Raw genomic sequence first — 12,104 nt, forward strand, 5'->3', positions numbered from 1 at the left:
AAAGAAGAAAAAAGAAAAATCACCATGAGGCTTAGTCAACCACAGGCACGATGCCAGGAGTCTAAAGATCAGGCTTCTTCAGGCTGGGATGATATCATCTACTCAAAAGTCCTGATGTTCACTCTATCTGAAGATGAGAAAATTTACTGGTATAACCCGGCCCACCTTTTCTTCCTTTCCACTCCCTTTGGATGCAACGATACTCATTTTTTGACCAAATGAATCTTCTCAAAACATTTTTTTCCTGCCTGAATATGACAAATGAATGTGCATGCGCTCTCTCTCTCTCTCTCTTTTTCTCTCCCTCTCTCTCCCTCGATGGTCTTACCTAAAAAGCTTGCCCTAAAGTAAAGCACAGGTGCTTGATAGCTGCAGGAGTATACGACATGATATTCATAGCGAATCACTTCTGATGCTGCAGCAATCCCAGCCACTTGAGAATCATCTGGGGGCATTTCCAGGACTTCCTAAACCAAAAAGACAAAGGGAGAAATGTGTGTCAGGAAAAAGCATACTGATGTAGTGGAGAAAGAGGAAAGTACTTCCCCCCACCCCCTGTAAAAACAACTAATAAGTTTAGGGTGATGACATAAGGAAAGGGGCATTCTTCTTAATATTTAACATCTGAGCTTGGAAAATGGTAAAATCGGGAAGCGTTAGCAGGAACCAATTCCAGATTCCTTTGGAGAGAAGCCGCAGCATTGTATAAAGAAGCGGGGAAAATAAATGATTTCATCATCAATTCTGAATATGTTTATGGAATAATACTAATAGTACGATAGCAACAGAAATGATCAACTTCCTTACCTGTTACAGATAAAAACATCCTACCAGTTGGGCACGAGACTGTGAAACATCCCTAAAGACCCTCATATGCTTGCCAAGGCATGATTCACTGCATTTATAACAATTCCCAGTTCCACTTCCAATGAGAAACTTATTTTGCAATTTCAGTTTGTTAGGAACACTTCTGAACACAGACAAATCTGTTTGCCTGTGATGACAATCCCCCTCATTTACACAACCAGACTTGACCTTGACAGTGAAGCTTCAGTGGCCAACAGAGATTGGGTTTTATATTTAATGGAAAAGTGTTGGTTATGTGGCATCATGTGAGCATTCAACCAACACTCTCTGACTGGCTACTCACCTTACCTGACTGTCAGAACTATTTTTTCCACCATTTCTGAGTTCACCTTTCAGCTTCTGGAGTTGATAACTTGGACATCCTAGGGTCGGGTAATCTTTCACTAAAATATTCCACTCACTGAGCTGAATAACTCCCTCTGAAAGGAATGAAGTGAGGTGGGAAACAAATCCCAGGCTTGTCGTCTTTCTCTAACGTTCCCCTCCACCACCATCACCACCCGCCCACAAAGAGAAAATGAAAATGTACAAAGGAAAATTTCAATATTTGTTTTCCATCTAGGATCCAGTTTCCAATGAGAAAAATAGAATCAAAACAGGTTTGAAGCTCATTACTTCTCGTTCCTCACCCAAAACTGATTTATCAGGTGGGCATTGGAATTGAGAATTCTCAACAGGATAATCAATTTATAGTAGTTGGTTTTATCTACTAAAATCAATGAGTACTCTAGATGAGACAGAATAAAGTTTCAAACGCCAGAAAGCAAAATACTGAGAAAAGCCGAAAATTTTTAAATAAAATAAAATTTCATATACTTTTGGTCAGAATTTTAAAACATTCAAAATGGGCCTATTCAAATACTGCAAGGATTAAGAGATTCTACCCAAACATAAGAACCTTAATCTTATTTAATTCCATGAGCAACATTAAGGCTGACAATAACTAGAAAATCTTCTCCTTGCTAGGTTGCCCTAGAAAACCGAATCCTATTATAACATTGTAAGGAAAACACGCCATGGAAAACAAGCCCAATTGCAAGCTATAAAACCAAATCCACAGCCTCAGTAAGCCATCGGTACCACTCCTGTATATCATTAGTAATCAATAGCATTTTTTGAGTCCCTACGGTGTGCAGAGCCTAAGCACTTGGGAGAATACAATAAAAGCATTCTAATGGGGCAGATGGGTGGACATAAAATGTGTCCCTACAGAAGGAACAGAAGGAAACCTATAGTTATAGCTGGCAAAAATGAGATCATGGGAAAAATGAATAAACAATTAATGGAATGGTAAACATACATAAGTGCCAAGGGGAGCTGTTGGGATGACAAGACCGGGGTCTTAGTAGTTGGAGAATGCCTCTGGAGAATAATTTCAGGAGGGCATTGAAAGAGGGGAGGAACAAGGCCTGGTGGATTTGAGGTGGAACAGAGTTTTAGACAAGGGAAAGGTGTGTGCGATGGGTTTGGAGACAGGAGACAAGAGTGAGGTACAATAAGAAGGCTAGCTTGGGCAAAGCAAAGATCTAGAGATAGGGAGCCAATACCATGTAAAAGACTCTTCGAGGAAAAAGACTTGAGATGTGTTTATCCATTACTCAGCCAGACCATATGTTCTTCCATTCAAAACCCATATTTTCTGTGACAGCTCTTTAACGGTGAAGCTGATGGGGAGAATGAAGAAGACTAAGAAAAAGCTTTCAAAGTTTCAAAGCCTAGCAATGTAGGCTTTTCCAAATGTAGGCATGACTGGTTTTACTAGGTATTTGCCTGCTGTTTAATCATCTTGCTTTGGAATCCAAATGGAAAGGTGAGGTGCTGGTTTTTGTTAGCCCAGACGATTAAGTCCAGGGGCAGGAATCTATGGTTTGACAGTCAAATCTGGCTCTTCATAATACCAGATGTGGCTCTCCGGTATGGTCGGACCACTGCTCGGCAAAGTCCTACTAAAATCACATCCCTTCCAGGAAGATTTCCCGGACTCATCTCTCCTCCCAATTTCCTTCCCTACTGACATCACCCTCACCTTCGCAGCACCTAAATATTCCCCCCATCCCCATCCCAGCCTGGTTATTCCCCCCATCCCCATCCCAGCCTGGCCTTGTGGAAAAAGCCCAAGATTGGGAGTCAGGAGACCTAATAGTAGTAGTAATAAGATTTACCAAGCATTTACTGTGTGCAGAGCACTGTTCTAAGCACTGGGAAAGAATACAGAGCTGGGAACTGGACATGGTCCCTGTCACTCGGGGGCTCCCAATCTAAGAATTAAGGGGGGGAGTGTGGCTCAGAGTCCAAGGTAAACTCGTAATAGTCACGCCATCCGTAATACCACTCCGCCAGCCTCCATCCAGTCACATTTATTGAGAAATTACTGTGCTTAGAGCACTTAAGGGCTTGGGAGAATACGACACAACAGTACAGCAGACATATTCCCTGCCCCTGCTCTTACAGTCAAGAGGGTTTGAGGAGGCTTTGAGGAAGCCTCATGCAGCGGTTGCTTTTTGCTTTCCCACTGGTGGGGGAAGAGGCTGGACAGGATGGAGGCGCTAAGACGGTACCAGTTCCAAAGGAATGATTGCCGTCGAGTTGTTTCTGCCCCATAGCGACACCAAGGACACATCTCTCCCAGAACGTCCCGCTCTCCATCTGCAATCGTTCTGGTAGTGTATCCATAGTTTTCTTGGTAAAAATACGGAAGTGGTTTAGCTTTGCCACCTTCCACACAGTAAACTCGAGCAATTGGTACAGTAACTTCACAGAGTATGTGCTCAATTAACACCAATGACTGACTGATGATGGATTGATTGATAGGTGCCCCCCTTGGTGGGCCAGCTCAGCACTATGATGGCAGTAACATTAAATCCCCTCATAGCTATGTCTTACCCAAATCTTGAGATGGAAAGAGGCTGAAGAGGGACTTAAAATGGTTAATCAATCAATCATATTTACTGCACACTTACTATGTTCAGAGCACCGTACTAGATGCTTGGGAGATTACAGGGTGCTGTTCTAAAAAGATCATTGTCTTGACATACGCTATCAAGTGTTCTCTGACCCACAACGACGCCATATCTCTCCCAGAATGTCCCACCTCCATCTGCAATAGTTCTGGTAGGGTATCCACAGAGTGTTCTTCATAAAAATAAATACATAAATGGTTTATTATTGTCTCCTTCCACCCAGTAAACTTGAGTCTTCACCCTTTATTCTCTCCCATGCCACTGCTGCCCAGCACGGGTGAGTTTTGACTTGTAGCAGATTGCCTTCCACTCACTCACCACTACCCAAGCTTGGGATGGAATGGATATGCCTCTGTCTGACTCTCCCTCCTGTAGTCGAGACTGGTAGAGGACTGGAGTACTAAAGTACTAACGTACTCTAGGGTGACCCTGAGAAGGGAAAAGATTTTTGAAATCACAGCTCGCCAGGAGGCCTTCCCTGATTAATTTCTCATCTGTCCACCCTATATTCTCCTCCAATTGCCACTTCAGCACTTCCAGGTCACTCATACCTTGACTTAGCACTTTCGTAAATATCTTAATACTTCACTATTTCCTCCTACCTGTAATTTATTTGGGAGTATGTCTCCCCTAGCTAGATTCAAGTTTCTTGAAGGCAGTGAGGCTTACTAAAGTGCTTACTCAAGTACACTATGGACAGAAAAAAATAAACACTATTGATTGCCGTCCCCTACACCGTAAGCCCCATTTGGGACAGGGACTATGTTCAACCTGATAAACTTGTATCTACCCCAGCACTTAATACAGTGCTTAGCACATAGTGTAACAGATATTATCATTAGTATTATGATGCTTTATAACAATATGCAGAAAGGCTTGGTAGTCTGAAGAAGAACCTGGACTTTATAAGATTCTCCAGGCAGTGAGCAGTCAAGGCAACCGACCAATATTCAGTAGGAGTGGTTACATTCTGATGGCCAAACATTTTATTTTTTCCTATTCATATATGTTTTCTTACCATTACCTCCCCTCTCAGGATCGCCTGGAGAGTCTCCAGTACTCTACCAGTCTCGACTATAGGAGGGAGGGTGAGGCAGAGGCATCTCCATTCCATTCCTAGCTTGGGCAGGGCTAGCGAGTGGAAGGCAATCTACTACAAGTCAAAACTCAACTGCGCTGAGCAGCAGCGGCATGGGAGAATGTTGAGGGTGGAGACTCAGGCTGACTGAGCGGAAGGAGGCAATAGGAAACCACTTCTGGATTTTTACCAAGAAAACTCTATGGATACACTACCAGAACGTTTGCGGATGGAGGTGGGGGCATTCTGGGAGAGAGGTGTCCTCGGCGTCGCTACGGGTGGCAGACGACTCGGCATAAGACAAGACCATTACCTACGTTTGTTCGGGCTGATTAAACTGGATGGTTTGCTCGGCTCACTTCATTCATGCGTCCTGGCATTCTTTCTGACTCCTTTTCGCTTCCAGATTGACATTAAGCTTTCCTGGGTGGTTTTTTCTCACGACTTTTTATCCCCCTGACTGATCTGGTCTGGGAATAGCAAGCTCGGTGTGGGCAGGGAAGTGACTCCCAACTCTCTTATACTACACTGTCCGAAGTCCTTAGTACAGTGCTCTGCACAGAGTAAGCACTCAGTAAGTATAATTGATCAATTGAATGGGATGACAGGATGATAGTGCTAACCCCCAACCAACCTCATCAGGTCACTGGCCAAACCCCAGAGGAACAATAGGATGTGGTGGTGTCCTATCATTCAGTTGAGTTGCTTGCCTACCTACCCATGTCAAAAGCACCCCAATAACACTACTCTCTATCAAGGAAGCCAGAGTGTGAATTCTTATTCTTGAGGGCGGTGACTATCCCGGCTCTGCCACTTGTCAGCTGTGTGACTGTGGGCAAGTCACTTCACTTCTCTGTGCCTCAGTTACCTCATCTGTAAAATGGGGATTAACTGTGAGCCCCACGTGGGACAACCTGATTACCCTGTATCTACCCCAGCACTTAGAACAGTGCTTTGCACACAGTAAGCCCTTAACAAATACCAACATTACCATTATTCTTCTAACTTTTGTTGCATTTCCCAAACGACAAAGCACTTAATAATGGGCTCTTAATAAATCTGACTGACGAACAACCCTACTGATCCTAGATGTAAGGAGTTTACTGATCAGTATTCTCCACTAACTACAAAACCATTTAAAAGGGAAAATGTCAGATTATGTTCCAGCTCGCTGTGTGTGTGGGGGTCTACCCTTTAGATTCAAGGATGACACCGTGAAACACTACATGTGTGATTGTGTCTGAAATGAGACTCACCTGGTAATCCCACATTGGTCACACATCAATATTTTCCTTTGATTTGTGGCTGAAAATGTTACCGAAAGAGTCGGTGTGGTTTTCGGTTCTTGCCTCTTTGACATTTGGTCTGTCCAAAGCCTTTGCACAAGCAGAGTTATCTCAGTTTTGCATTCGCAAGGCCCCGGGGAGTTTGTCCACCATCTGCTGCCTTTTCCAAATCTGCCTCTATGCCCCCCTATTTGAAGGCAGTTAAGATATATCTTAAGCGCTTCTTTATGGGCCAAACACATAGATTGGAGACACTCAAATCTGAATCAATCAGTAGTTTTTACTGAGCGTTTACTATGTGCAGAACACCGTACTAAGCACTTGGAAGTTCTTCACTGTGCTTAATGTATTTATGTTTCCTGCACTTTCATTTTCACCACTTAAGATCACAAGGCAGCAGGTGAAGATTCTGCCCCCGACAATTCTTCATTTACACCCAGCATGACAAAACTAACCAGCATGATGTAGTGGCTAGAAGACGGGCCTGGGAGTCAGAAGGTCATGGATTCTAATCCCAGCTCTGCCGCATGTCAGCTGTGTGGCTTTGGGCAAATCACTTCACTTCTCTGTGCCTCAGTTCCCTCACCTGGAAAATGGGGAGACTGTGAGGCCCAGGTTGGATGGGGACTGTGTCCAACCCGAATTTGCTTCTATGCACCCCAGCGCTTAGAACAGTGTCCAAGGGGATAAATAACAAATACCATAAATATAATAATAATAATAATATGTTGCAACAAGCAATCTTAACAGATTGCCCAATTTCAAGGACCACTCTATTTCAATCCTGTTCTGCAACATCACGTGACTAAGGTTTCTACGTGATGCCAGTGAAGCTTCTGAAAACATTAGGTGAAGCCTGCCAACATCTTGGCATCACACTAAAACTTCACTCTTCATACTCATGACAACGATTCACTGATCCTGTAATCCAACAATCAATAGTCTTGAGTGTTTACACTGTGCAGAGCACTGAACTCTGCACTGCGGAGAGCACAAAAGGATTAGAAGACACGATCTCTGCCTCTGAGAAGCTTGCGATCTAGCAGGGGGAGGAGAGGCACTAAAATAAATTAAAAGTAAGGGAAGCAGAGTATAAAGAATATAGAAGCAGTGTGGCTCAGTGGAAAGAGCCCAGGCTTGGGGGGCAGAGGTCATGGGTTCGAATCCCGGCTCTGCCACGTGTCAGCCATGTGACTGTGGGCAAGTCACTTCACTTCTCTGGGCCTCAGCTACCTCATCTGTAAAATGGGGATTAAGACTGTAAGCCTCAAGTGGGACAACCTGAATCTACCCCAGTGCTTAGAACAGTGCTCTGCACCTAGTAAGCGCTTAACAAATACCAACATTATTATTAGTATTATAAAGATATGTACATGAGTGCTGAGGGTGGTGCTAAAATAGTAATAATAAATAATCATAATGGTATTTGTTGAGCACTTGCTACATGCCAAGCACTGTTCTAAGCACTGGGGGAGATCCAAGGTAAAGTACCTAAGTGCCTAGTGGGGTAAGAACACAACTGTATTGGTGATGCAGTAAGGAGACAAATAGGGTGAGATGAGTGAGGAAAGACGTCCCATGGGAGATGTGATTTGGGTAAGGATCTGAAGATGGGGCGTGTATTTGCCTGCCAGATGTGAAGGAGGAGGGACTTACATGGAGGAGGGAGAGCTTGAGTAGGGGATCAACCGCGAGAGTTTGTAATGTCGCAAAGTGGTAAAGTAGCTCATAATAATTTTCCTCTCTCCTTGCATGTGTGGTTACAGAGCACACCCACAGGCACGAAGCAGCTCCGGGATGACTGACTTGAGGGTTTGGATGATGTTCTAAAACTGTTGAGTTGGAAGCCACTCGGAGGCCTGGCAGCGTATTTCAACACCAGTTTCTAGGCCCCATTTTGCATTCTCAAACATAATTACGTAAAAGAGGCTGAATGAAATGGGAATCGCCATACGATGCCGCTTTACTCGTCAATTTATAGAACTCGGGGGAAATGGCCCAGGATTTTGAAGACGCCACCATTACCATTAGCTGCACGGAGAATGAGGAGGGAACTGACTGAGGAAACTAATGTGAGACCTCATTGCTCTCCAGCGCTCGATCCTCCGGAAATCGTTCCGAAGTCCACCCTATATTACTCATGTTGCAGTTTGTCTTGTCCACCTAGAACCCTATTCATTTTGTCATTAACTTTCTTCCCTGCCTTCTCCTTTCCACGGTTATTTGTAAATATTATTAATAATAATAATTATTGATCACACGGAAGTCTTTCTAATTACATTGTGCTTAGATGAAAAGTGGTGACACGCTGGTGTCTTATAAATGCCTTCTGTCACTTCACGACTCGTTTCTTTCTTTTCTTTTCTTCTGAAAATAAGGATGCTGCATGAGATTTTCCCAAGGGGATAATAAATTTTGAAGCTAAAAAGATGATGATAACTGAATCCCAACGGGATGAGGTTTGGCTGAAGGAAGTCTTTTTATAAAACAAGACATAGAGCTACACTAATTTAAGCAAGTGAGATTTCAAATGTCTTGAACATAGTACAGAATCCTTCATCATGAGAACAGAGTTCTGTACTTAAACCCCAAAATGAGTCTCGGTCCAAAAAAGTGAAACTTGTGAGATCTATAAAATATAGAGCAAAAGACTATTGGCAGTACAAAAAACTTTCAAAACAGCTGTGAATCATAAACTATCTTCTCATCATGATTTTGGAACCAAATGAAGACAGGAAATTCAAGAGAGCACCATTTTAGCAGACTGAACCGTAAACAGCTCCATGTACTTTCATTTCTTCACATCTGCCCCCCAAATGTAAACACTTCTCTCACACCAGTATGTCTGGTGCAAGGTGGGTGCAAAAACCAGAGCTGCAGAGCTCCAAGCTGTGGTTTTGTTTATATAACTAAAGGCTGCCTGAATAGGGTAGAGAGGCATTCTAAAATAGGAGTCACAAAGGGAACCAAACCAGAATTCTAACCCCATTCTGGGTTTGGATTGGATCGACAATCCACTGAACTGGGCAGAGGGTCAGACAACTCCTATAATTAGGGTCATTAATTAATCAATAGTACTTACTGAGCACTCACTGGGTGCAGAGCTCTGTACTAAGCACTTGGGAGAGAGTACATCAGTAGAGTGGGGAAATGAGATCGCTGCCCTCAAGGAGTTTGCAATCTCACGGGCCAAGTTGCGGAGTGCCTGGACCTTGGAGCACCTTTGGCCCCTTTAGGGCTTCTCTCTGGGCTTCGAATCGTCATTGTCATCATTCATTCACTCATTAGTATTTATTGAGCGCTTACTATGTGCACTTAGAATGTACAATTCGACATCAGATAGAGACATTCCCTACCTAATAACGGGCTCAGCGTCTAAATGGGGGAGACAGACAGCAAAGCAAAACAGAACAAAACAAAACATCATCATCAAGATAAATAAAATCACGGAGATATGCACCTCATTAACAAAATAAATAGGGTAATAAATAATATATACAAGTATGCACAGTGCTGAGGGGAGGGGAAGGGAGAAGAGCAGAGGTAGGGATTGGGGGAAAGCTGGGGGGAGGCGCAGAGGGAAAGGGGGTGCTCGGTCTGGGAATGCCTCCTGGAGGAGGTGAGCTCTCACCTATCACCATCACCATCATCATCACCGTCATCCATTCATTCTTTCAATCGTATTTATTGAGCGCTTACTGTGTGCAGAGCACTGTACTAAGCACTTGGAAAGTACCATTCAGCAACAAATACCTCAGCCAACATCAGCGGCAGCATTTGAGTTTCTTGTGTGTGCAGAATAATGTTTGAAACACATGGAAACACCCATTAAAAGGAAATTTGGGCCCCCACCCATTCGGGAGTTTAGAATCTACTGGGAAAAGAGGCAAGAGAACAAAACCGTCAAACATATTACAAGTACAAGAGTAAGAGCATAGGTATAAGAGACAAAAAACTAAAATAAGCAACAGAGTAGGCAACAGATGAACAATGTCAATTACTAATAAATAATAAACAGGGTGAAAATGGCAGATGGGCTAGCATGTCAGGAAAGTGGAAGATGTGTCACGTAGCACCTCTTGGAAGAGGTGACTCAATTAGGAGGAATCCGATTTGGTGGGCAGAGAGATAGTGTATTTACAAAGGAGTACAACTAGAATACTAGCTTGGGAGATGTAAAGAAAGGCAATGTAATGTAATGTGAGGAGGAAGTGGATGGAGGTAAGAGGGAGATAGCTGATGGAGAATTTTGAAGCAGCGTGGCTAAGTGGAAAGAGCTTGGGCCTGGAAGTCACAGGACGTGGGTTCTAATCCCAGCTCTGCCAGTTGCTTCCTGGGTAACTTTGGGCAAATCACCTACCTTCTCTATGTCTCAGATTCCTTAACTGTAAAATGAGGATTCAATACCCTCCTACTTGGACTGAAAGCCCCATGTGGGAAAGGGTTTGTTTCCTTCTGTTTTGCTCTGCCATCTGTCTCCCCCAATTAGACTGTGAGCCCGTCATTGGGCAGGGATTGTCTCTATCTGTTGCCAAATTGTACATTCCAAGCTCTTAGTACAGTGCTCTGCACATAGTAAGCACTCAATAAATACTATTGAATGAATGACTGTGTCTGACCTAATTAACTTGTACCTGCTCCAGCACTTAGAACAGTGTCTGACACATAGTAAGCGCTGAAGATATACCATTTTAAAAAATGCCCTTTGGAATTTTCATTTTATGCAAAAAGAAATGGGTAGATTTTGGAGGATACAAGAACCTCCCTCTCTGGACTGTAAGCTCGGCCTGTAAGCCAGTGCCCTGCACACGGTAAGCCCTCGATAAATATGACTGATTGATTGATGAGAAAAGCGGGCTCTGAATGGCATTTTAAAAAGGTAATATTTGCAGCACTAATATTTGCAGGACTGTCTCAACTGAGGAAGGGCTGGAGGTCGGGGAGACCAGAAGGAAGCAGTCACGGTACTCCACGTAGGCAGTGAAGAGGGTTTAAATCAGGTCATGAGTGGACGGGATAGATCCACAGACTAAATACGGAGGAAGAACTGACAGGAGTTGGAGATAGTCTAAATATTGTAGCTTTATAAGAGATATGTCAAGGGTTGCAAACTTCTGAAACAGTGATTAAAATATATAAAGTAGTATTTACCTGGGCTGGGAAGGACCAATCTTACAAAGAATCTTCCATCTTCCAACAGGGTAGGAGAAGGCTATGAAATTTTAAGCTCACTGTGGGCAGGGAACATGCCTACCCACTCTATTATATTGTACTCTCCCACGCGCTTAGAACAGTGTTCTGCACTCAGCAAACGCTCAATAAATATGATTGACCGCAATAACTACAGCAAAACAAAGAACACGCAAACACTTTATGATTAAGCATCAAATGCCTCCCATCAACAAACATTAAATTGACATGGCAATACAGATGAATGTCAACCCTAACGTGGTTTATAACAGCTACTATTAGTCTACGTTTTCTCCTTCACATTCTAAATGAAGGACACTCGTTGATGTTTGCCTAATTCTCGTTTGATTAAAAAGCAGTGTGACCTACTGCAAAGAGCAGTGGCAGAGGAAGTTGGAGGTCCTGAGTTCTAATCCCAGCTCTGCCGCTTGCCTGCTGTGTGACCTTGGGAAATTCACTTAAATTCTCTGTGCCTCACTTTCCTCTTCTGTAAAATGGGGATTCATTATCAGGTCTTCCTCCTACTCAGCCTATGAGCCTCTGTGGGATAGGGATTGCATCCAACCTGGTTAACTTGTATCTACCCCAGAGCTTAGTTAGAACAGTGATATATATACTTATTGGCATATAATAAGCACTTATTGGCATATAATAAGTGCTTTACAAATACCATTTTTTATTATTATTATTACTGTGCAAATCAAAAAAGACCTAGACAACACT

At 43.2% G+C, this 12,104-nt stretch overlaps 1 protein-coding gene and 1 non-coding gene across 2 annotated transcripts in view; one reads left to right on the plus strand and one right to left on the minus strand.

The window, feature by feature from the left end:
- ATG10 (autophagy related 10) overlaps positions 1-12,104 on the minus strand; it is a 192,561-nt gene that overhangs the window by 70,578 nt on the left and 109,879 nt on the right. Inside the window, exon 4 of the mRNA XM_007656389.2 lies at positions 329-467. Coding sequence (XP_007654579.1) covers positions 329-467 — 139 coding nt within the window. The remainder of the gene's footprint in view (positions 1-328; positions 468-12,104) is intronic.
- Positions 4,854-4,988, plus strand: LOC114816660. Its single transcript, XR_003764457.1, has one exon. It is a non-coding gene; the product is annotated as a small nucleolar RNA SNORA7 (small nucleolar RNA).

The sequence above is a fragment of the Ornithorhynchus anatinus genome, chromosome 1, assembly GCF_004115215.2.
Source record: "Ornithorhynchus anatinus isolate Pmale09 chromosome 1, mOrnAna1.pri.v4, whole genome shotgun sequence".
Classification (NCBI taxonomy): Eukaryota; Metazoa; Chordata; class Mammalia; order Monotremata; family Ornithorhynchidae; genus Ornithorhynchus; species Ornithorhynchus anatinus.